We start from the raw sequence: 26,442 nt of genomic DNA, 5'->3' as shown, positions 1-26,442 counted from the left end.
ATGGTATGGGAGACAACTACGATCGCATGAAAGACGACAGCAATCAGATTCGTTAAAGAAACAAAAATGGCAGAATTGCAGGCAGACTATTTTCCTTCTTTTATATTCTTAGGCCCGATACCAATTTATGTCTTATGATTTTGTATTTTGTCATGTATTTTCGCTATGTTACGTGGGAAGTGTTACGAGTTCAGGCCCTATTTCATACATACTAACCTAGTGAACATGTCAAATGATGGTTTTTCTTCAGATTACTGGGTTCTCTCAAGGGTTAGGCAAAACTAAATAGATTATTAGATTCTTATCCCTCTAAGAATCCCCCACCCCCTAAATTTGATTTTAAGATGGAAGTGGCTAGGGGTCCGGTAAGCGGACCTCTAGACTCCAGGGCCGGGACAAGGGGGCACATGCACCCCCACCTCCCCCGTACCTACCTGCTCTCGGCACTATGCGCCTTGGCAGTGGCATCTTCGTTCTAGACTGGTGCCCCCACCCCCCTGTTCAACATTCTAGATCCGGGCCTGTGACCCCCCTATAATGAGGGGAGTGCCCCACCAGTAAATGCACCAGAGGCCACCATTTCATACCTATGTTTAAAAAATTTCCAGGAGAGACCGTTGACCTCCCTATAATTAGGGGAGTAACCCCTCCATTACTTCAAAACGCACCAGCGGCCACCATTTCAGGCCTGTATTTAAAAAAAATCCAGGGGAGAGACCCCTGACCCCACCCACTGTTATACAGACAGAGGCTCTCTCCAATACCTGCCCGCTCTCAGCGCTATGCGCCTCATCGTGACATCTTTGTTTTAGACTGGTGCCCCACCTCCCCCTCCCCCCTACTCCAGTCAAATATTTCTTGGTCCGGTAATCAATGTACATGTAATATTATTATGTAGTACAGTACTGTATTACCAGTGTATAAGGTAATGGCTGGGAAAAGTTATGATTAGTTTTCATAAGTTGCAGTTTTCACATGGTTTTTCGGTGACGCCGTCTAAATTCGTTTTCGTTACCTATGCCACGCGACTTCAGTTTGCAAATCAAACTACTTGATAACGCATTATAGATAATTTATCAAAATGGAAGATTTATGCAACACTCTGTCTGATTGGACGAGAGTGTCAATTTCTTTCACTCTGTTGATTGTGCTACGCTGAATGAAATGTAGACAAAGCGTTTATTCTAAACGACGCTGTTCACAGTTTTAAAGCTAACTTTGGCTCAGTATATTTAGCAAGAATATTGATATATCTCAAAATGATAAGTAAGTTTAATAAATATGATAAAAACCTGTTCAAATACCAACATATAACAAATTAAAGAAAGAGCTGCATACGGTCTGCGTATCACATGAATAAGGGTGTGATAAGAGTCTTTTATGTAGAGAAGTGCTTTTTAAAAGATTTTCCTTGTTACAATTGTCGTCTGTATATGAAAAGGTTTCTTGCTTTTGTGACTTATTCAGATTGCATATTAAAATGAGTACTTGTTTGCTTTGATATATTTGTTATAAATTATTTAACTGATTTATTATATATGAATATTTTTCTTTAGTATGGTATGCAAATATTGAACTCAGTTGAAATCTGTTTTATTATATATATGCTATATAATGATTGAATCTCATCACACAGAAATGAAGGTACGCTGCATACAGTTTATCTATGTGCTATGACTACGGTCAAACTTTGCTTATAATACAGAAATATTGAAATAATTACAATTGTATGTTTTGCTTGACCTTCACTTTTTTATAGGTGTGACGTCATTGTCCGTAGATTCATGAATAGCGAATATGCTATTTGTTAAAGCGGGATCAGTTGGCCTATTTCAGAAATAAATAAAAATAATAAACAAAAAAATCCTTTAATTGATTTTTTCTCATGTATTCTAATCAAACTTGATTTGTAGCATCTTTATTAGGCCCGCAGCCAACTTTGTTCAGCTGGGACATTTGACCCCTTTTAGGGGCTGCTAGAGCTAAAACTTGAAATGCCTTTATACAGCGTCTCATGAACAGCTTGGTGGATCTTTGCCATACTTGGTCTGGAGCATCATTATAAGGTCCTCTTCCAGATTTATTTATATAGGAACTTGGGCCCTATTAGGGACCACTATATCTAAAAGTAGATATGCCTTTCTTCGCATTAACCACTAAAATGTAATGGATTTTTATCAAACTCGATGTGTAACAATATCGTAAGGTCTCCTGCTATTTTGTTACAAATGGGGATAGGGACCAATTTAGCTAAAAATATAAACACGTTTAATGACCTCTTCTCATGAACCGCTTCATGAATCTTCATCAAACTACTGCTGTAATTATTCGTCTAAGGATAAACAAAACAAAATTGCAACCCTACGAAACCTTTGCGAAAAATTAAAAGAGAACCATTTAAATTGTTAAAGTGCAGTGTTTAGTTTTGCAATTTGAAAAATGTTAGATGAAAGATGAATGTTAGATGAACAAGACCTGTCTCCATAGGATGACACATGTCCCCGATGGCACTTTGAATGAAAAGTTATGGCCGATGTTAGAGTTTAGGACCTTTGACCTACGGAGCTGGGTCTTGCGCGCGACACGTCGTCTGACTGTGCCACACATTCATGCGTAGTTATTCTAAAATCCATGCATGAAGGACAAAGATATGGACCGGACACGCCCATCAATGCACTATCATGAAATATGACCTTTAACGTCTAAGTGTGACCTTGACCTTTGAGCTACGGACTTGGGTCTTGCGCTTGACACGTCGTCTTACTGTGGTACACATTCATGCCACGTTATTTGAAAATCCATCCATGGATGACAAAGATATGGATCGGACACGCCCATCAATGCACTATCCTTTAACGTCTAAGTGTGACCTTGACCTTTGAGCTACGGACCTGGGTCTTGCGCGTTACACATCGTCTTACTGTGGTACACATTCATGCCAAGTTATTTGAAAATCCATCCATGGATGACAAAGATATGGACCGGACACGCCCATCAATGCACTATCCTTTAACGTCTAAGTGTGACCTTGACCTTTGAGCTACGAACCTGAGTCTTGCGCGCGACACATCATCTTACTGTGGTACACATTCATGCTAAGTTTTTTGAAAATCCATTCATCGATGACAAAGATATGGACCGGACACGAAAATTGCGGACAGACCGACAGACTGACAGACTGACAGACCGACAGACGGTTCAAAAACTATATGCCTTCCTTCGGGGGCATAAAAATTCATAAACTTCTTTCCTTATTACAATTCGCCGACCATCATTTTTAAAGATATTTCTTGTTTGTAAATATTTTATTTATAATAAGCTCTCACTCGAGTTTGAGGCATACTGAATATAAAATTTAAAAGATCTGAATGACATTTGGACAAAATAACCCTTGGGGAAAGACCTTCACATTGACCTACTTAAAGTTGACCCCCAGGTGACCTTCATGGGCAAACACTGTCGAGTGTTAGCATCTGCCCCCATTAGGCAATGCTCTTCTTTAAATGTATATATACATGTATTAAACATTCATTGACTTTGTGTACAATTTTAACTGAGTTTCCAAAAAAGGAAATGACCTCTGTTTCAGGTATCACAGTTAGTATATCAAGGTTTGGAAGGCAGAGGAGGCAGAGGCAATTTCATGACTTTGTCATGTGAAATGTGAAATTTTTAATATACAAATGTAATAAAATTGAATTGAAACTGGCTGACTTATTACCTTTTAAAGATTGTATGTGAAAAGGCAATAACCTTATATAAATTCATGGATGTCCATGAAAGCCCATCTACAGGTCATTTGATACGTAAAGCATCTCCCACTGTGGGGATTTTGACAAATTGCCATTGCTCTAGGGTGTGGATTTAGACTCCGCAAAAGGAAAAATGTCAAATTCCCCCCAGGGGAAAACATTGATAGGTGCATAAGGTATGGTAAAACATGTAGCAAAAGTATATATATATATATATATTCAAACCAACCCTTGAATTGGAGTAGTATCTCAGTGTTTTTGAATCAAATATCACCCATCGTTTTCTCCAGCCTCGGTTCTGTTTTACACTGAAACATAAATTACATAAAATGTTAAAACCATTCTTCTGTGAGAAGGATTAACTGAAATCAAAAGTCATATTATATGGACTAAATGGTTTCTGTATATCTTAGAAAAAGACAATGCACTGGAACTGAAAACTGCTGATATTGTGCATCAAAACAATATAAAATCATTTTTAAATACAATAAATACTTGATAAAAATATAAACAAATAAGTCAAATAGCTATTCTCATTTCCTCAAGGGTCTCTTTTTCATGCTAAGGAATCTGACATTTCTGATATACTAAAATAATATGTTGATGAATTTTAAGTCAATCTGACACAATTCAAATTTTCAGCTTTTTTTCTTGACAGACGAAGTTCCCAGGTGCCCCCCTCCACCCCCTCCAGGCATCATTTCAGGCATGAGTGAGCAATTTGGCAGAACCATTATCCTTTCATAAGCCTGCTGAATAACTTTCTCTGAAGACAGAATTCTACACCCAAAGTGAGGTTTTGAACTGCCAGCATGAGGGGTGACTCAAAATCAGTGATCTTTACCACTTAGCCATGGAAGCCCATCCTTTTACAAGTCCAAGTTTGAACCCTATTTGTAAGTAAAATAACTCAAGTAACTCAAGACACTAGAACTTACCCTCCTTGTTTATACAAATAACCACTTCTTTCTTTTCTTCTTGGCTGAAAAATATCAAACAAGAAATGCGGCAATGCCACGAAACCAGGTTTTCAACACTTTTCATAAGAATAAACAAGAGTGCCAGAATGTCACAATATACGCCCGTCACAGCAAATTTCTTTACTCTAGCACCTGTATTTGCAGATGTAATTTTAATTTTGTGGTTGTTTAGTAATCATTGTAATTCTTTTGTTTTTCTTAGTCCACAAAAAAACTCCTTACCAGGTAGAGATACCTTAAAATACACCTAAAATTAGAAAGTTACAACTATGTTGTACCACAGAAAAGTGGTCTTGGTTTTTCCCTACGGTCAATTATAAAAAAAAGTTACAATATAAGTTATTTATAGTAACAACTAAGGGAAGTTAATCTTAAAACAAAAAAAACAAAAAACAAAAAAAAATACAAAATTTTTTTTTTAAGTCCACACAGAAATCCTTACCAGGTAGAGATTGGTCAAAATACACCTAAAAATTGGATGTAACATGCATGTTGTACTACAGAAAAGTGGTCTCGATTTTTCCCTACGTCTAGTAATGAAAAAGTTACAATATAAGCTATTTATAGTAACAACAAAGGGAAGTAATTCTAAAGAAGGGAACTGCGCAAGACACTTTGTCTCATGATGGTGTATAATTGTGCCAAGTTACATCAAAATCCCTCTATGCATGAAGAAGATATGCTCCGGACAAGGTTTTCATTCTTGTATCCTTTGACCTCTAAGTGTGACCTTGACCTTAGACCTAGGGACCTGGTTCTTGCGCATGACACTCCGTCTCATGATGGTGAACAATTGTGCCAACTTTCATCAAAATCCCTCCACGCATTTAGAAGATATGCTAACCCTAACCCTAACCTAACCCTAACCCTATTTTTAGTAACAATGACCTTGACCTTGATCCCAGAAACCCCAAAATCAATCCCAAGCTACAACTTTATATAAGTTTTCTATACACCAAGTTTCATCATGATAGCTCATTCCTAAGTTAAGTTATTGACCGGAAACCCTTTTTCTATTTTAAGTAACAGTGACCTTGACCTTGACCCCAGAAACCCCAAAATCAATCCCAGCCTTTGTCTTGATATAAGCTACATACATACCAAGTTTTATTCAAATATCTTTACCGAAACAAAAGTTATTGACCGGAAACCTTTTTTCTATTTTAAGTAACAGTGACCTTGACTTTGACCCCATAAACCCCAAAATCAATCCCAGCCTTTGTCTTGATATAAGCTACATACACACCAAGTTTTATTCAAATATCTTTACCGAAACAAAAGTTATTGACCAGAAACACCAGTTTGACGCCCACCCGCCCGACCGACATCTACCCCAATCTAATAACTCAGGTTTTCGTTGAAAACCTGGTTAAAGACAGTACCGGTAATAAAAGAATCTGATTTCACTGTTATATGCAAGTACAACAAAGAGAATATGACAGTGTACATTCCTGTGCACAGATAGATGATAACAACAATGCCATCTTCACTGTCAGAGCAGGAACCATGTATCATCTTGACAATAAAGTGTAAAAACAAGGAGCTGCATTCAATAAACGCTTGATGCCCCCAGTGGCATCCTTTGCACCTAAGTACAAAACAAGGTCGAGGTCAAGGTCAAGGTCAAACTGAGGTCAGGTGATGTTTGAAGATGAGGAATGGTCACAGTTTACATCTGTATTAGTATCAATTCATTCTTGTAAGGGGTATTGATGCTAGACGAAACGGTCCCATTTGGTAAACCGCGTACGGACGGACAGACGGACAAACAAACGGACGAACAGAGAGGACAATCACTATATGCCTCCCGCATCAGTAGATGCTGGGGGCATAAAAAATGTTTGTTTCCGGTATCCCAACCTACCTTAAATGTTTGGCCTGACCCTAAATGTTTTTATGGCCTTGGAGAATTTTTTACCAACTTTTGACTGTAACAGGTGCCATCTTCACTGTCAGAGAAGGAATCATGTGTCACCTTGACAGTAACAGGTGCCATCTTCACTATCAGAGAAGAAATCATGTGTCACCTTGACAGTTACAGGTGCCATCTTCACTTCACTGTCAGAGAAGGAATCATGTGTCACCTTGACAGTAACATGTGCCATATTCACTGTCAGAGAAAGAATCACGTGTCACCTTGACAGTAACAGGTGCCATCTTCACTGTCAGAGAAGGAATCATGTGCCACCTTGACAGTAACAAGTGCCATCTTCACTGTCAGAGAAGAAATCATGTGCCACCTTGACAGTTACAGGTGCCATCTTCACTGTCAGAGAAGGAATCATGTGTCACCTTGACAGTACAGGTGCCATCTTCACTGTCAGAGAAGGAATCATGTGTCACCTTGACAGCAGGGCTTTTTCACCCTATCTCACGGGGCCGATATTCGGCCCCATTCCCAATGCCAAATATGCTCTATTGTTCCTAATCTGGAGCCAAAAATTCCCAATCCAATGAAAAATTTCCCAACTGAAATCAGTTACTTTCTGTTTTTCAATAATAATTCTTGCACAATTAGTTTTGTTTGCCAAGTAAATCAAACAAAATATTGGAAAAACCAACTCGTTTCTAATTTTAGTAACATGACCTCTGCAACCTCGGCAAAAAATAATTACAAGATTTTGCTGAAGAAATGTATGATTTGTATGCAAAAACCTCTCAAAATGTATAAAAACACAAATATTAATTGAATAAAGTACCCTAAACATGTTGACAGGTAGTTCTGATACCATTAAAATCAATTGTCACATATTTTCGCGACCCAGTCTTTCACTCGAAAATACTCGCACTTTGCCATTCTACTTTTTGGATAATTTCAGTTAAAACTTTGGTGAAAACAAACTGTAAACAAAAATTTTAGCATGACAAATAAAGAGTTACAGTATTTTTAGGCAATATTGGAACACAATCCTGAAAAAACTCTCAAAAATTCACAAGGGGATACTGTCTACCAGTAAAATTTGAAACTGAAGATTTAAACTAATATAATTATATTAATTAAAAACTCACTTAATTTGTCGATATATTTTCCCAAATTTGACAATTTACCGCGTACTGTCAAGGTGACACATGATTTCAAATATGACCAGGGGCCTTATTCCCAAAACCCCCTGAAAAAGCCCTGGACAGTAACAGGTGACATTTTCAATGACAGACAAGGAATCATGTGTCACCTTAACAGTAACAGGTCAATAATCATCACTTCACTGTCAGAGAAGGAATCATGTGTCTCCTCGACAGTAACAGGTGCCATTTTCAATGACAGAGAAGGAATCATGTGTCTCCTCGACAGTAATAGGTGCCATTTTCAATGACAGAGAAGGAATCATGTGTCTCCTTGACATATGTCTGCACTAGAGTAACACACATTGCCTCCATCGGAATGTCTCAAGATTTCAATAAAAGCTTGTTGAAGTTTATGTGTCATGTATAGTGCCTTGTAACTTCAGATGGATTTCTTGGAACAGTAGAATTTCCAAATATATATTCTCTTATTTAAAATGTTTTAAAGATAAGAAAATAAAAAAAAAAATTTGAGGTCAACATATTTTCATAATATAACATATAACAGTTACAAGCACTTTAATCATGGTTTAAAAGTAATTATCAAGACAAGGAGTACTTACTGAAAGTGCTGTTGTTGGGAGAATCTCTACTTGTGTCATTGTTCCAGAGCTAGTGTCCTCCTCAGTAGTGTCCCCACTGTCAATCAAATCATCCAAACTACCATTACTGCTCGAGTCAACATCATCTGAAACATTAAACAAAACGTATTTCAAAATTTCGAAATTTGTGTTGGCTCAAAGAAATACTTACCGGTACTTGAGAAATAACTAACGAGGTGTTCATAACCAGGAAGATGAGTTCCTCCTGTACTGGCCAACACTCCTCAATGTAAAACTTAATTTTTATTCTATATCTGCCCATGCACTTTGTTTCAAAAATTAATTTTCATCACCTCAGTACTATAAGGTAAATAATGGCAAATCCTATACTGGATACACGTACATGTTTCTGTAACAACTCTTCTAGTATTTGATAATTAATATATTAATCTTTTGACAAAGTCTATAAATATGTAATTCTAGATAAGCCTGCATCAGTCAAGCTGTGGATTGCTGACCCAGTATGATATGACAACGCAGACAATAAACTATCAAACAAATGTTTTCTGAAACACCAAGCATATGAGAAAGAGGAATCTCCTGCAGCTGGAGCTGGCACTTCTCTAGCTTAATCAAGTTTATGACATTTTTTGTGCATTTTTGGAACATTTTTAAGGAATCCTGCATTATAAAAATCCATACAAAATTAAACATCCAAAGTATACCTATGAAGTTAAATACAGTTTAAACTTGGTAACTTGAACGGATCGAGCACTTTACTTTGACTTAACCGAAATTCCACTTAAAAGGATATTTTGTGCATGTGTTTTGGGGATGGGACTTTAAATGTCTTTAAGATATCCGAAATTTTGAGATAAGCGAAAATCAGTTAAGAGCATTCCCAAATCATTAAGCTTCATTATCAACTATCTCAACAGATCCTCAAGTGGATGAGACAAAAGATCTCTGTATCATTGATGGACTTTATAAACCACAAGAAGAAATCAAGATTCTTCTGTAGTTTAGATTGGTCTATCCTAAAAAATAACAAAAGGACAAAATATTATTAGTGAGGCATATTTAATGTGTGTTCTTAAAACATAAATAATTCATTGGTAATGGATTCAGTATTGCTGCCAATAACTTGCAAAAGTTGTTAAAGGAAACATCATTTGGATACAGTTTTTGTAAGAAATTTAAGTTCAGCAAGTACCTCTTATAACTTCCTGCTGCTCTTAACTGACCGTACCATTTTAAAATCCAAAATAAACGTTTTGATAAATGCTATCCTATCAATGTTCTCATCATGAAAATGCTTTAAAAATAAAGAAATAAGAACAATAACGTTCTAACAGGAAGAAATACTGATGGCAAATAGAAACTGTATACTGTAAAATCATTTAAATTTGATTGCATAAAATGTCATGGTCTTGGCAACCAAAAACTACTATGTCATAGGGACATGAATTACAGATATCTAGTTTTAGAAGTTAAAAAAATGTGAACTAAATCTTTTTCTCAAGATGTTGTCACTTTACCATAAGAGCAATTAAAACTAGAGCTATCACTAAAGGTGATGAATGTACCCCCCCCCCCCCCCTCCCCCCCATGCACTGACACAGTACATTGCAATTTGACGCACACAAGATTGCATAATTATGTGGACTGTATGTGAATAGACTGTATGTATACAGTATAGTAACAAAAAACAAAGTCCCATAACTATGCAGAATATTTATCTAAAAGAATGTAACATGCACCATGCACAACTAGGGTTGGTACTGATCACTTGTGTGAAGTTTCATTGAATTGTGTGTAAGGGTTTGGTAGATTAGGCACGCACAAGATTGCATATGCAGACTGTATGTACATAGTATGTTAACAAGAAACAAAGTCCCATAACTATGCAATTTTTGTAGCTGAAAGAACCTAACATGCCCCATGCACAACTACTGTTGGTACTGATCACTTGTGTGAAGTTTCATTAAATTGTGACAAGGGGATGAGGAGAGATGGTGTGCACAAGATTGTGTCTATGTGTCTATGTATATAGTATAGTAACAAAAAAACATAAGTCCCATAACTCTGCAAATTTTTTTTCTGAAAGAACCTAACATGCCCCATGCACAACTACTGTTGGTACTGATCACTTGTGTGAAGTTTCATTAAATTGTGTCAAGGGGATGAGGAGAGATGGTGCGCACAAGATTGTGTCTATATATATAGTATAGTAACAAAAAAACAAAGTCCCATAACTCTGCAAATTTTTTTTCTAAAAGAACCTAACATGCCCATTGCACAACTACTGTTGGTACTGATCACTTGTGTGAAGTTTCATTAAATTCTGTCAAGGGGATAAGGAGAGATGGTGCGCACAAGATTGCGTCTACGGACAGACGGCCAGACAGACAGACAGACAGACAGACAGACAACCTGAAACCAGTATAGCCCCCCTTACAACTTTGTTGTCGGGGGGTACAATTAGAACCACACAATTAACACTGATTTTACGGTATATAAAACGATTAACTAGGCATATTAAACTATGGAGCCCTACTTGAACTTAACAAAAAATGTATACAAGTCCAAGTTCACGATTGTATTAATTCAGCTAGTATTTGAGTATGATTTCATTTAAATTATACAAATGATACTTTATTTCTTTAATTGTACTGTAATGTCCAAATAAAAACCCTCATGGGGCACTGCATTTTGCAAAGGAAGTGGGTGGATGTGGTGTTGGGGATGATTTAGGGGCCAAATTAATTACAATGTAAGCAAACATAGCTATAAATCAAACTCAAACCGTTTTATCCCCTCACCCACTTTTTGGGTAAGGAGATGGGGGGGGGGGGAGGTGAAATTACCTTCCATTTTGTAAATATTAGGTGAAGGAGCACTTGACTTATGCATTACAGCAGAAGATGACCAAATTTAGTGAATATGCGCATTTAAGTATCTGTATCATATATATAAACTTTAAAGTTTGCATTTCATATTACATGTCAAATAAAGAAGGAAGGGAAAAAGACCATATCATGTTTAAAACCCGGAAGACAATGTCTAAACAAGGCTTAATTTGTACCTTTATCGACATTCACAATCTTACAGATAACGAAAAATATAAATGTAGTCAATTGTGGTGTAAAGTCATTGAACATTGACTATTAATCAATCACAAATTGTCAGTTTCTGTCCATCCCAATAGTAAAAGTACTTTTCTGACATAATTCCATAATAACATTATTACCATCTACTTTTAAGGCCTGCTTAGGCTTCTTTTCTATGATTATGGAGCATTAATGACTGATTTGTCAATATTTTACAGTTTTGTATCAGCAATATTTCCATATTCATTACTAATTATCATTATTATTATACCAGATTTATATAGCGCCCTTTTCATGATAAATACTTTCAAAGGCACTTTACATATAGCAAACGCAGCCACAATGAGGGCGCGAAATTCATCCTCTACTAGAACAGACACAGAGCGATCTGACCAGAGAACAGAGTGAGATTATAAGCCCCCAGAACAGACAGAGAGAAATACTTTTTAGATACAGGCCTGTCCGGCTAACTTAGCCTAGCCTTTTGCAAATAAGACAGTGGTTCTTTAACGTGCCCTGTGTACAGCACCGATACACACAAAGAACCAGCACTGTGAGGCCTCTTAGTTAGGTGGGAGACACTCATTTCCAGTGCCTGGACTGGTATTAGAACCCCGGACCTCTGGAATGACAGTCAAGCTTGTTACCACTAGACTACCAGCCCACACTAATGAAATGAAAAGTGCAGACAGTTGATGAGGTGATGACTGACATTTGTTTTACATGTGTATCACTGGGGTGTAGCTGGAATCACTATAACACATTGTATGAAGACCATATAAAATTATGTCAATATACAAAAAGTTGAACATCGAAAATCAAAAATAACATTAGTGCAAAATGTCCTTAAGGCAGCGGCAATGACTTCCAGTGTTATTATGGTACATGTACTTGTCTTTATTAAATTTGTCAAAAACAGGTGAAATATATATTTGTCAAAGAGAATTATATTTTTTGCCTAAATGGTGTGAATAATATTTAAAACAAGAGGGCCATGATGGCCATATATTGCTCACCTGAGTACCATTGCTCTTAATCGTAAGATCAAGTTTTGACATAGATCACATAGGCAAACACATTAAATATCATCAGGATCAATATTTTCTTGTAACAGCCCCTTTTGACCTATGGGTCACATACTAGTCAGGGCCAATCTCCATACCAAGTTTGAGGGTCCTAGGCTCAAATGCTAGCATGACTATTCCTTACCCTGGAAGACTTAAATAACATTTAAAACCAATCTCATTAGAAGCTGCTATAACGTAACATAAAAAATAAAGGGAAGTAATTTATCATAAATTCAGTCAATATGTATCTAAACTGATCGCCCATGTCCATGTGATGGCATAAATGAAATTTCAGATCAGTATCTTCAATAGTTACGGAGAAATACCCATTTTAAATTGAAACGAAGGGAGGTAATTTGACATAAAATCTGTCCATAGTCATCTACCCCCGATTGTCTCAGTCCAACTAAGGTAGCAGGGTACACTTTCGAATTTTGGCCCCCGTCAATATTTGTTATAAAGAGAACATCGTGATTTTGGATGTCTGTAAATTAAGGTGAGAGATAATGATTATTAATTCTTTAGAAAATTTATACAGCCGATACATGTAAAATTCTGATGTCAGTTGGAAAACTAACTGCTGGTAGCTTTGTATGATCAATGAGACACCATTTCGCGGAAAAATTCAATTCACGGAAGGGTTCTGTGCTTGTTGATTGATACTCAGGAACATTTTCGTTATTTTCCCAAAAAACGAGCTGGATGGGCCCCCATTCCATTTATGTCCTGACGTTCAGTAAGGACTATTAAATTAAGAAATGCAATAAAATTGGACAGTGTTCTTGCAGCGGGATCATTGTAGACTGTTCAAAAGGTGCAAAATTGATGATTTTGGCACGCTATTTTTCATGGATGATGTAAACCTTTCGCTTTGATAACTTTCTTTATTCTTGTATGAGAATCCCGATCTTGCCATTAATTAAAAGCACAAAATATGCATGCAATTTATAAAATAGCCACCCAAATTTTGCTCATAGGGGAAGTGCAATATTGCGACGCGCTACATGTAAGACCGTCCGTGCCCAAAATTTTCGCATCTAAGTGTACCTTGCTACCTTAAGGAAAATCTGCCAAAATTAAATTTTGAAAGAACTCTTAAATTTGTGCGGTTTCAAATAGTTTAGAACCTCTTCTTTGATATTCTAAACTTTCTGGGAACTTAAAACGCTACCTGACGGCACAGCAGCTCAAAAATGTTATGGTGAGGACACATAAAAGCATAAAAGTCAATATACACGCATACGATTTTTTTGGATTCTAGCTCCAGTAATAAGGTTCTGGTACAGTAAAAACATCATTTTTATCGTTATTAACCCACACAGCGCATATCTGGCCCACCAGCTATGCAGTTCGTCAATCAGGGGGATAGTCGGACGGTGGAGACCCCATGAAATAAGAAAATAAGGGGTGGAGACATTTTATTTTCGCAAAATGGTGCAGAATTGCCCTTATATCATTCCTAATGACAAAATACGTTAAATCATGTCAGAAAATGGTAAAAACGGATGTATTGTACGTTCTTTGTCTCGTAGCGACGATTTGTAAATTTTGGCTAAATTTGTGCATTAGGGGTGGGCAAGTTTAGAGTCTCTCATACAGACTTCTTTTCATGCTATTGGAAACATTTTTATTTGGTTGAATTGGCGAAAGACATATAAAAGTTCAGAACAAGTAAAACCCTCTTTTGTTCATTAACTGAAAAATCTTAAGGTAGCAGGGTACACTTTCGAATTTTGGCCCCCGTCAATATTTGTTATAAAGAGAACATCGTGATTTTGGATGTCTGTAAATTAAGGTGAGAGATAATGATTATTAATTCTTTAGAAAATTTATACAGCCGATACATGTAAAATTCTGATGTCAGTTGGAAAACTAACTGCTGGTAGCTTTGTATGATCAATGAGACACCATTTCGCGGAAAAATTCAATTCACGGAAGGACAGAGTTCTTGCAGCGGGATCATTGTAGACTGTTCAAAAGGTGCAAAATTGATGATTTTGGCACGCTATTTTTCATGGATGATGTAAACCTTTCGCTTTGATAACTTTCTTTATTCTTGTATGAGAATCCCGATCTTGCCATTAATTAAAAGCACAAAACATGCACGCAATTTATAAAATAGCCACCCAAATTTTGCTTATAGGGGAAGTGCAATATTGCGCCGCGCTACATGTAAGACCGTCCGTGCCCAAAATTTTCGCATCTAAGTGTACCTTGCTACCTTAATGATAATAATGAAATTTCAAATGAGTCCTATAAATACTTACTGAGATAAATCCATTTTAATTAAAATCAGGGGAGGTAATCATGCATGTAGAAGATAGTTACAGAGTACAAACCTTTACAGAAAGGTAAGTAAATGTATAAATTTTTTACCATGGAAGACATAAATAACATTTCAAACCAATCTCATTAGAAGCTGCTAGGTATATTCATTTACATAAAAAATAAAGGGAGGTAATTTGTCATAAATTCAGTCAATATGTATCTTCACTGATTGTCCAAGTCCATCTGATGGCATAAATGAAATTTCAGATCAGTATCTTCATTAGTTACGGAGATATACCCATTTTAATTTGAAATAAAGGGAGGTAATTTGACATAAAATCAGTCCATAGTTATCTACCCTGATTGTCTCAGTCCAACTATTGACAATAATGAAATTTCAAATGAGTCCTATAAGTACTTACTGATATAAATCTATTTTGATTAAAATCAGGGGAGGTAATCAGATATAAAATAACTCCAGAACCTATGACTGAATCTAACAGATTCATCATGGAATCCAAGATTTATTGTTGTTGAAGATATTTTGCAAGATTGTATCAAATCAAACCATAAATGAAGTCTCCATATGGCTGCAAAAGCCAAACTAGCAAACTTTGGACCTTTAAGGGGCCATAACTCTGGAACCCATGATGGGATCTGGCCAGTTTTTGAGAAGAACCGAGATATTATGCCAATACAAGTTTTGTCAAAGTTTGATTAAAGTTGACTGCAAAATGTTGTCTCTTCTCTAGCAAAGCAAAAAATAGCAAATTTTGGCCCTTTAAGGAACCCAGATATTATGCCAATACAGTTGTGTGCAAGTTTGATTAAAGTTAATTGCAAAATGTTGTATCTATCGTGTTCACAAGCCAAAAATAGCAAATTTTGGACCTTTAAGGGGCCATAACTCTGGAACCCATGATGGGATCTGGCCAGTTTTCGAAAGGAACCAAGGTATTATGCCAATACAGCTTGTGTGCAAGTTTGATTAAGGTTGATTGCAAAAGTGGTCTCTATCATGTTCACAAGCCAAAAATAGTAAATTTTGGTCCTTTAAGGGGCCAAACTCTGTAACCCATGATGGGATCTGGCCAATTTTCGAAAGGAACCGAGATATTATGCAAATACAAGTTGTGTGCAAGTTTGACCTTATGTAATAGTAACAAAGATGTGACAGATAAACAAAGATTGCCAAAAAGCTTTAACCAAGAAAGCTCAAACAGATGCCAACGCTGACACCGATGCTGGGGCGAGCAGAACAGCACCCCTATTCTCCGAATAGTGGAGCTAAAAATCCTTCAGGGGATAGTAGACACCAAGTACTCACTGTTGTACCCTTTCAACTGTTACCAGTATGGCTGCTTTCTTCACACTGTCTTTGTACAAATATGCTGCATCTTATTTAGGCCTAAAAGAAATTCTTTGTTTCTGGTAACAGGCTCAAAAAATTTTGTGTAGATAGGTCAGCCCTTGTACATAATAAATGTTTAATTAATTAATTGCATGCTGAACAATGTTAATGTGAAGTTAGAGTAAGATCTAAGGAAAAGTAACAATGAAAAACAAAGGATGCCAAAAAACTTTAACCAAGAAAGCTCAAACAGATGCCAACGCTGACACCGACCCTGGGGCAAGCAGAATAGCACCACTATTCTCCGAATAGTGGAGCTAAAAATCCTTCAGGGGATAGTAGACACCAAGTACTCACTGTTTTACCCTTTCAACTGTTACCAGTATGGCTGCTTTCTTCACACTGTCTTTGTACAAATATGCTGCATCTTATTTAGGCCTAAAAGAAATTCTTTGTTTCTGGTAACAGGCTCAAAAAAATTTGTGTAGATAGGTCTAAAAAAATTTTTTTTGGATTTTTTTTTTTATTAAGTGAGACTTTCGAAAATTATTTTTGATGTCAAACAAGAGCTCTCTGTAAGACAGCCAATGCTTGACTATTCGAATTATTGTCCCAGAAGCAGGAAAATGTTACCCTAAATGTTAAAATATCTACAGAGTTTCAATCCAGTATCTGCATTAGTTTTGGAGATAGTAACTTGCATGCAAAACTTGTATTGGCATAAACCAGAAGTTTTATGGGGGCATAATTTGACCAAAATGCATGTCAGAGTTATTGGACTTGATGCAATCAACTAGTTTTATAACCCCGAAGGCACATGTGAAGTTTAAATTTAATATCTGCATTTGTTCTGCAGATATTAACTAGCACGCAAAACTTTAACCAGGATTTTCTAAGTCCAAAAGGGGGCATAATTTGCCCAAAATACATGTCAAAGTTATGGGACCTGAATCAGCGGGGTTGGTAATTGATCTAGAAAAAGATAAAACAAGAGCTGTCTCCATAGGATGACACATGCCCCCGATGGCACTTTGAATGAATAGTTATGGCCGATGTCAGAGTTTAGGACCTTTGACCTACAGACCTGGGTCTTGCGCATGACACGTCGTCTTACTGTGCCACACATTCATGCGTAGTTATTTTAAAATCCATGCATGAATGACAAAGATATGGACCGGACATGCCCATCATTGCACTATCATGAAATATGACCTTTAAGGTCTAAGTGTGACCTTGACCTTTGAGCTACAGACCTGGGTCTTGAGCGCGACACGTCGTCTTACTGTGCCACACATTTTTGCGTAGTTACTTGAAAATCCATCCATGGATGACAAAGATATGGACCGGACACGCCCATCAATGCACTATCATGAAAAATGACCTTTAACGTCTAAGTGTGACCTTGACCTTTGAGCTACGGACCTGAGTCTTGCGCGCGACACGTCGTCTCACTGTGGTACACATTCAAGCCACGTTATTTGAAAATCCATCCATGGATGACAAAGATATGGACTGGACACGACAATTGCGGACAGACGGACATACGGTTCAAAAACTATCTGCCTCCCTTCGGGGGCATAAAAAATCAAATCTCTATGCCTTTAAGTAATAGCTGTAAGTACTTGCACGCAAAACTTTAACCAGGATTTTCTAAGTCCAAAGGGGGAATAATTTGGCCAAAATGCAGGTCAGAGTTATGGGACTAGATGCTGTCAACTAGTTTTATAACCCTGAAGACACATTTGAAGTTTCAATTCAATATCTGCATTAGTTTTGGAGACAGTAACTTACATGCAAAACTTTAACCAGGATTTTCTAAGTCCAAAGGGGGCATAATTTGCTCAAAATACATGTCAGAGTTATGGAACTTGACCCACTGAGGTTGGTAATTGACCTAAAAAAAGAAAAAATAAGTTTCAAAGCTATACGCCTTTAAATGATAGCTGTATGTACTTGCATGCAAAACTTTAACCAAGGTGTGACGCCGACGCTGATGCCAGGGTGAGTAGAAAAAATATTCTCTAAGGCCATAAAAACATTTCGAGGGCTTAGAGCGGGCCAAAAATTTAGGGTGGGCCAAAAATTTAGGGTAGATCAGGATACCGGAAACAAACAATTTTTTTTTACGCCTTAAGAAGATACAGGGCAAACAATTTTCTTACTGACTTGGACAGAGAGTCAGATGGATGAATGACTGGAAAGAAGCAATAAGTCTCGGAGACATAATTTAGTACAAAGCCAATTATTCATTCTCAAAAGATAAAAAAGAAAATACTATTTGCAAAAACAAATTTCTATAACATTTACTGCTTAAGACATTTTACAAAATTAAAGTTCAAAGCATTTTCTAACTCTAAGTTATCTTTACCTTGCGCATAACTTCCTGTTCCCGAATCATCATCAGAATCGTAGAAATATATACTGCGGTGAGAGTTACTTGCCCCTTTCAACAAGACACGTTTCTCTTCTAACTCAAACACATTCTCATAAAGCTGTTCTTCCATACTTGAATAGTTATAACTTATAAAGTTCTCATAAATCACTAGATTATCAACACTTTTATTTACCTGAACACTCTCCCCTGTTCCACCATTATAAAACAGGCTGTAACTGCCCTCAGAGGGAAATCTCAAAACATGACTCACACATTATTCAGAAGAATATTTTCAAATCAGCTAATTTACACTTTTAGATGCATTTCTTTACTACATTAATTAAATATATTGTCATCATATTATTTCTCATGATAAACACTACAAATTTCACCCAAAGTGCACATCCATAAAAAAAAATATATAAAAAACACTATCATATAGTCTTAAAAATTTGTAATGACTTCAATATAAACTTTTATTGATTTGCTGTAAATAGTTAAAGCTACAAGTTGAATCAACTGTTATCTATAACTTCCCTGATCAACTGTTTTATCAGTGATATACTGATATACAGTCCCCTGAATATAATATATGTATATATAGGTTCACTGTGAGGTAAAAATAACATCGTGACATCTTTAAGGTAACAATATATTTGTGTCATGTTAACGACAGTAAAATGCATATTATGAGGTCTATAGTTATGTAATATATCTCACTGTTTGTTTCATTCTGCCCTTCAACAAAACAATTATCTTCACTCCAATGAATCACCCATTTCTGCTGAATCAATTGTTTCAATCATTAATTATCTTTCTGTTGAATTAACTGTACAAGTATGACCAAAACTTCCTTCTCATAACCCAGCTGCTTCTATGACACAGGCAATTGTATCAACTGTTTATTTTATGATATATAGCAATCTGTTTCTATATTATGCATTATGCTTGCACAACTGTCTCCTGCACTACATGAATTGTTTACGGGATATTATACTGCACGCAGGAACAGATCAAGTATTCTTTTGCGGCAGAAGAGAGGGTGTGGGAGGATGGGGCTTGAACTTTTGGTACTTTTAAACTTAATTTTTTTGTATTTCCAATATGAAAAGGAGTACCCCACCACATGGTATCATTAATAACTATCAATAATGTGCAAGTAAAGCAATAAAAAAGTCTTCATGTCCTTTTTCATTAAAATAAACAAGAGGGCCAAGATGGCCCTAGGTCGCTCACCTGAGAAACAAACCATAACAGTGTAAACATGTTTGACCTAGTGATTTCATGGAAACAAATATTCTGGCCAATTTTCATTAGGATTGAACCAAAAATGTGGTCTCTTGAGTTTAAGCAAGTATTTTTTTTATATAACCTAGTGATCTAGTTTTTTGACCCCAGATGACCCATATTCAAACTTGACCTAGATTTCATCAAGGCAATCATTCTGACTTAATTTCATGAAGATCAATTTAAAAAATACAGCCTCTATGGCATACACAAGGTTTTTCTTTGATCTGACCTAGTGAGCTGCTTTTAAACCCCAGATGACACATTCGAACTCGACCTAGAATTCATCAAGGCAATCATTCTGACCAAATCCATGAAGATTAATTGAAAAATACAGCCTCTAACGCATACACAACGTTTTTCTTTGATTTGACCTAGTGACCTACTTTTTGACCCAAAATGACCCATATTCAAACTTGATCTAGATTTCATCAAGGCTATCATTCTGACTTAATTTCATGAAGATCAATTGAAAATTATGGCCTTTATCCCATACACAAGGTTTTTCTTTGATTTGACCTAGTGACCTACTTTTTGACCCCAGATGACCCATATTCGAACTTGACCTAGAATTCATCAAGACAATCATTCTGACCAAACTTCATGAAGATCAATTGAACAAAAGGGCCATGATGGCCCTATATATCGCTCATCAGAGTTGATCTGGCCTACTGATCTAGTTTTTGACCCCACATGACCAAGAGTTGAACTTGACCTAGAAATCATCAAGCCAAACTTTCAGACTAAGTTTCATAAATATTGGGTCATAACTGTGGCCTCTAGAGTGTTCACAAGCTTTTCCTTTGATTTGACTAGGTGACCTAATTTTTAATTCAACATGACCCAGTTTGGAACTTGACTTAGAGATCATCAAGACTAACATTCTGACCAAGTTTCATAAAGATTGGGTCACAAATGTGGTCTCTAGTGTTCACAAGCTTTTCCATTGATCTGACCTACTGACCTAGTTTTTGATCAAACATGACCCAGATTCAAACCTGACCTAGAGATCATCAATACTAACATTCTGATCAAGTTTCATAAAGATTAGGTCACAAATGTGGTCTCTAGAGTGTTCACAAGCTATTCCTTTGATCTGATTTACTCACCTAGTTTTTGAACCCACATGTCCAAGTTTCGAACTTGACCTAGAGATCATCAAGACAAATGTTCGGACCAAGTTTCATAAAGATTAGGTCACAAATGTGGTCTCTAGAGTGTTAACAAGCTTTTCCTTTGATCTGACCTACTGACCTAGTTTTTTACCCCACATGACCCAGTTTAAACTTGACCTAGAGATCATCAAGACTAACATTCTGACCAAGTTTCATGAAGACTGGGTCAAAAATGTGGTCTCTAGAGTGTTCACAAGCTTTTCCTTTGATCTGACCTACTCACCTAGTTTTTGACCCAACATGACCCAGTTTGGAACATGACTTGAAATCATCAAGACTAACATTCTGACCAAGTTTCATAAAGATTGGGTCACAAATGTGGCCTCTAGAGTGTTCACAAGCTTTTCCTTTGATCTGACCTTCTCACCTAGTTTTTGACCCAACATGACCAAATTTCGAACTTGACCTAGAGATCATCAAGACTAACATTCTGACCAAGTTACATAAAGATTGGATCAAAAATATGGCCTCTAGACTGTTCACATGGCAAATAATGACGCACGAAGGACGATTGACGATGGACGCCGACAGACACCAGACAATGACCAGTCACAATAGCTCACCAGAGCACAAATACAGCCACTATCGTATACACAAGGTTTTTCTTTGATTTGACCTGGTGACTTACTTTTAAACCCCAGATGACACATATTCGTACTTTACCTAAAATTCATCAAAGCAATCATTCTGACCAAATTCATGAAGATCATTTGAAAAATACAGCCTCTATCCCATACACAAGGTTTTTCTTTGAATTGACCTAGTAACCTACTTTTTGACCCCAGATGACCCATATTCAAACTCCATCTAAATTTCAAGAAGGCAATCATTGCGACTTAATTTCATGAAGATCAATTGAAAAATATGGCCTCTATCGCATACCAAGGGTTTTCTTTGATTTGACCTAGTGACCTACTTTTTGATCCCAGATGACCCATATTCGAACTCGACCTAGAATTTATCAAGGCAATCATTCTGACCAAACTTCATGAAGATCAATTGAAAAATACAGCCTCCATCGCATACACAAGGTTTTTCTTTGATTTGATCTAGTGACCTACTTTTTAATCCCAGATGACCCATATTCGAACTCTATCTAGATTTCATCAATGCAATCATTCTGACCAAATTTCATGAAAATCAATTGAAAAATACAGCCTCTAATGCATACACAAGGTTTTTCTTTGATTTGACCTAGTGACCTAGTTTTTGACCCCAGATGACCCATTTTCGAACTTGGCCTAGATTTCATCAAGGCAATCACATTGACCAAATTTCATGAAGATCAGTTGAAAAATACAGCCTCTATTGCATACACAAACTAAATGTTGACAGACGCCAGACAGACAGACGACGGACGCCAGACATCGAGTGATTACAATAATTTACCTGAGCATTGCTCAGGTGAGCTACAAAACACATGTCTGGCAGATATTAGGGGCAGGGCACCTGCAAGGTGCACCGGGCTGTACCCCACTGAATCTGCTTGTGAAAAGTGTAAGGTGTACATGCATTAACCAGGAAGATCTTGTATCAATGTTTTTATAACTTAAATTAATCACTGTTTATTCTTAATAATACCACTCTGTTCAACTGTTAATGTCTATTTGCAACAGTACTGTGGAATGTGATAATGCTGATCTGTAAACAATCTGCAACCAGGCTGACAACTTTTTTCCAATATCTAAGCAAATTTATAGGTCTAAAGAAGAAAGTCTACCTGCATATAGTGCAGGAGTACCACTACCACAAGAAAAGGTTGCTAGATTAATTTATATTTATATTTGGGTTTTATGGCGCATCAACACAGTATAGGTTATATGGCGCCAAACAGGACTACAAATTTTGGTTTCACATCTCATTTACATCGAAATAAAAACATGATGTATGCTAGATTAAGGAAAGTGGTGTTTGCACAAATTGGAGTTGATGAGAGCTCCCATTGCAGTTTCTCTTCTCATCAAAGTAGACACTGAACAGAAAAGGTCTAATCATAGGCTATGTAAAAATTCCCATATATTTTTGTTTCAGAATATAAATTCACTCTGTTTAACTGCCATTGTATTCAATCACTACTACACCTTCAATCTCCATTACCAATTTACTAGTTCAACACAGTGAATACTACACTGTCAATCTGCATTACCAGTTAAACACAGTGAATACTACACTACAGTGAATACTACACTGTCAATCTGCATTACCAGTTAAACACAGTGAATACTACACTGTAAATTTGCATTACCAGTTCAACAAATTGAATACTACACTGTAAATCTACATTACCAGTTCAACAAAGTGAATACTATGCTGTAAATCTACATTACCAGTTAAACACAGTGAATACTACACTGTAAATTTGCATTACCAGTTCAACAAAGTGAATACTACACTGTAAATCTACATTACAGTCACAAGTATGCAACTGTAAATCACATACCATCACGTGAATACTTCTTAATCACATGTAATCTAACTTATCATACATTCAACAAGTATGCTACACGTAAATTACATGACCAGTTAACAGTGAATACTTCACTGTAAATCTACATTACCAGTTCAACAAAGTGAATACTACACTGTAAATTTGCATTACCAGTTCAACAAAGTGAATACTACACTGTAAATCTACATTACCAGTTCAACAAAGTGAATACTACACTGTAAATCTACATTACCAGTTCAACAAAGTGAATACTACACTGTAAATCTACATTACCAGTTCAACAGTGAATACTTCACTGTAAATCTACATTACCAGTTCAACAAAGTGAATACTACACTGTAAATCTACATTACCAGTTCAACAGTGAATACTTCACTGTAAATCTACATTACCAGTTCAACAAAGTGAATACTATGCTGTAAATCTACATTACCAGTTCAACAAAGTGAATATTACACTGTAAATCTACATTACCAGTTTAAAACAGTGACTACAACACTGTAAATCTACATTACCAGTTCAACAAAGTGAATATTACACTGTCAATCTACATTACCAGTTCAACTAAGTGAATACAACACTGTAAATCTACATTACCAGTTCAACAAAGTGAATACTACACTGTAAATCTACATTACCAGTTCAACAGTGAATATTCACTGTAAATCTACATTACCAGTTCAACAAAGTGAATCACAACTGTAAATCTACATTACCGATTTAACAACAGTGAATGCTACACTGTCAATCTGCATTACCAGTTCAACAAAGTGAATGCTACACTGTAAATCTACATTACCAGTTCAACAAAGTGAATGCTACACTGTAAATCTACATTACCAGTTTAACACAGTGAATGCTACACTGTCAATCTGCATTACCAGTTCAACAAAGTGAATGCTACACTGTAAATCTGCATTACCAGTTCAACAAAGTGAATACTACACTGTAACATCTACATTCACCTGATGCTACATGCAATCATACCAGTCAACAAGTGATCTACCTGTAAATGCATACATCACAAGGATAACGCGTAACACGATATACCATGCTTAATAGGATTTAAATGATCATTAACGACCATAGCAAAAATAAAATACACCATTTTTAGATGCCATTTTAGGGGGTTTTGAATTGATAAAATTATAACAGATTAAAATGATTCCAGATTAAATCTTTTAAAGCTTCGAACTTCAGATGAAAAGCTGTTGTGCTTTTAGAAATAATTTCAATCAATTATACAACGAAAAGAATTTTTAGCCTTTTTTACAGAATTTACATGAAGAATTTTTCTACACAATAATTTGAGTTTAAACAAGAGCACCGCCTTGCGGGTGCTGACGCTCATCTGATTTTTTTTGTATAATAGAAATATTGTCCAACCCATGATTTTCTAAGTCTAAAAAGGGCCATCATTCTTGCAAAAAGCAGGATAGAGTTATGTTTCTTGATGTACAGCGTCCGCTTATGATGGTGAAAAACTGTTTTAAAGCAATAGCTTTGATAGTTTATGAGAAAAGCTGACTTAAACATAATACTCAACCAAGAAAACTGATTTTCTAAGTCCAAAAGGGGAAATAATTATTGCAAAAAGCAAGATGGAGTTACGTTTCTTGCTGTACAGGGTCAGCTTATGATGGTGAACAAATGTTGCAAGTTTCAAAGCAATAGCTTTGATAGTTTAAGAGAAAAAGTTGATCTAAACATAAAACTTAACCAAAAAATCTAAAATTTTTAAGTCCAAAAGGGGCAATTATTCTTGCAAAAAGCAGGATGGAGTTATGTTTCTTGCTCTACAGGGTCAGCTTATGATGGTGAACAAGTGTTGCAAGTTTCAAAGCAATAGCTTTGATAGTTTACGAGAAAAGTTGACCTAAACATAAAATTTAACCAAGAAATCTGATATTTTCTAAGGCCAAGAGGGGCCATAAATCTTGCAAAAAGCAGGATGGAGTTATGTTTCTAGCTGTACATGGTCAGCTTATGAATGTGAACAAGTGTTCCAAGTTTCAAAGCAATAGCTTTGATAGTTCAGGAGAAAAACTGACCTAAACATAAAACTTAACCAGGCAACGCCGACACAGACACCGACACCGATGCCAACGCCGACACCGATCAAGTGATGACAGTAACTCATCATTTTTTTTCCCAAAAATCAGATGAGCTAAAAAATGAAACTACAATACTGTGAAATCATTAAAAATATTTGTGGGGGACTAATTTTCGTGGATTTCGTGGTTGCGTCAATCCACAAAATTTAATCCCAACGAACAAGTAAAATTTTTATTCAATTTATGTTCAAAAGTTGAAATCCACGAATTCATATCCCATGTTCCACCTGAAGCAATGACCTTGACCTCCTACGGAATCCAGCTGGGTCAATGTCAATTAAACTTGGAAGCTTTTTGAAATTAAAAGGCTCGGAAATAAATGTTTTCCTTCTAAAACGTGCAATATCTAATAGTAGTGTTACAGTTTTATTCCTTATTTTAGACTTACTGATAGGATTTTCAAACAACTGAGTCACTCTTGACATATTTCTCCCGATAGTGTTACTTAACTTTCTTCTCTGATCCATGTTTAGTAATATCTTCTCTTTGAATAATGAATATTTTTCTCAAATGTCCAGTATCACTCTGAGTCCAAGGAATACCCAGCTTGATTATCAGTACATCAGATCATTATTAAACATCAATTCTTTCATAATAATCTAAGTGCAATTTGGAATTTCTGTAAAGCAGAAATGAAGGTTGATACAGAAAAACAAGAGGGCCAAGATGGCCCTAGGTCGCTCACCTGATAAACACACCATAACAGTGTAAACATGTTTTACATAGTGATTTCATGGAAACAAATATTCTGACCAATTTTCATTAAGATTGGATCCAAAAATTGGTCTCTTAAGGTAAACAAGCATTTTCTTCAATTTGACCAGACTAGTTTTTGAGCTAAAATGACCTATTTCGAAATTGACCTAGATTTCATCAAGGCAATCATTCTGACTAAATTCATAAACTCGAT

General features: G+C 36.3%; 1 protein-coding gene across 11 annotated transcripts in view; it reads right to left on the bottom strand.

The window, feature by feature from the left end:
* Positions 1-26,442, bottom strand: part of LOC123556315 (arf-GAP with Rho-GAP domain, ANK repeat and PH domain-containing protein 1-like) — a 166,433-nt gene that overhangs the window by 102,795 nt on the left and 37,196 nt on the right. For all 11 annotated transcript variants that reach the window (XM_053542542.1, XM_053542545.1, XM_053542549.1 and 8 more), the window contains exons 3-5: positions 8,359-8,483; positions 4,691-4,734; positions 3,982-4,060 (exon numbers count right to left, since the gene is read on the bottom strand). In XM_053542542.1, coding sequence (XP_053398517.1) covers positions 3,982-4,060; positions 4,691-4,734; positions 8,359-8,483 — 248 coding nt within the window. The remainder of the gene's footprint in view (positions 1-3,981; positions 4,061-4,690; positions 4,735-8,358; positions 8,484-26,442) is intronic.

This window comes from Mercenaria mercenaria, chromosome 5 (genome assembly GCF_021730395.1).
Source record: "Mercenaria mercenaria strain notata chromosome 5, MADL_Memer_1, whole genome shotgun sequence".
NCBI classification, from domain to species: domain Eukaryota; kingdom Metazoa; phylum Mollusca; class Bivalvia; order Venerida; family Veneridae; genus Mercenaria; species Mercenaria mercenaria.
The sequence above is the reverse complement of the archived record's forward strand: the minus strand, read 5'-3'. Positions and strand labels throughout refer to the sequence as shown.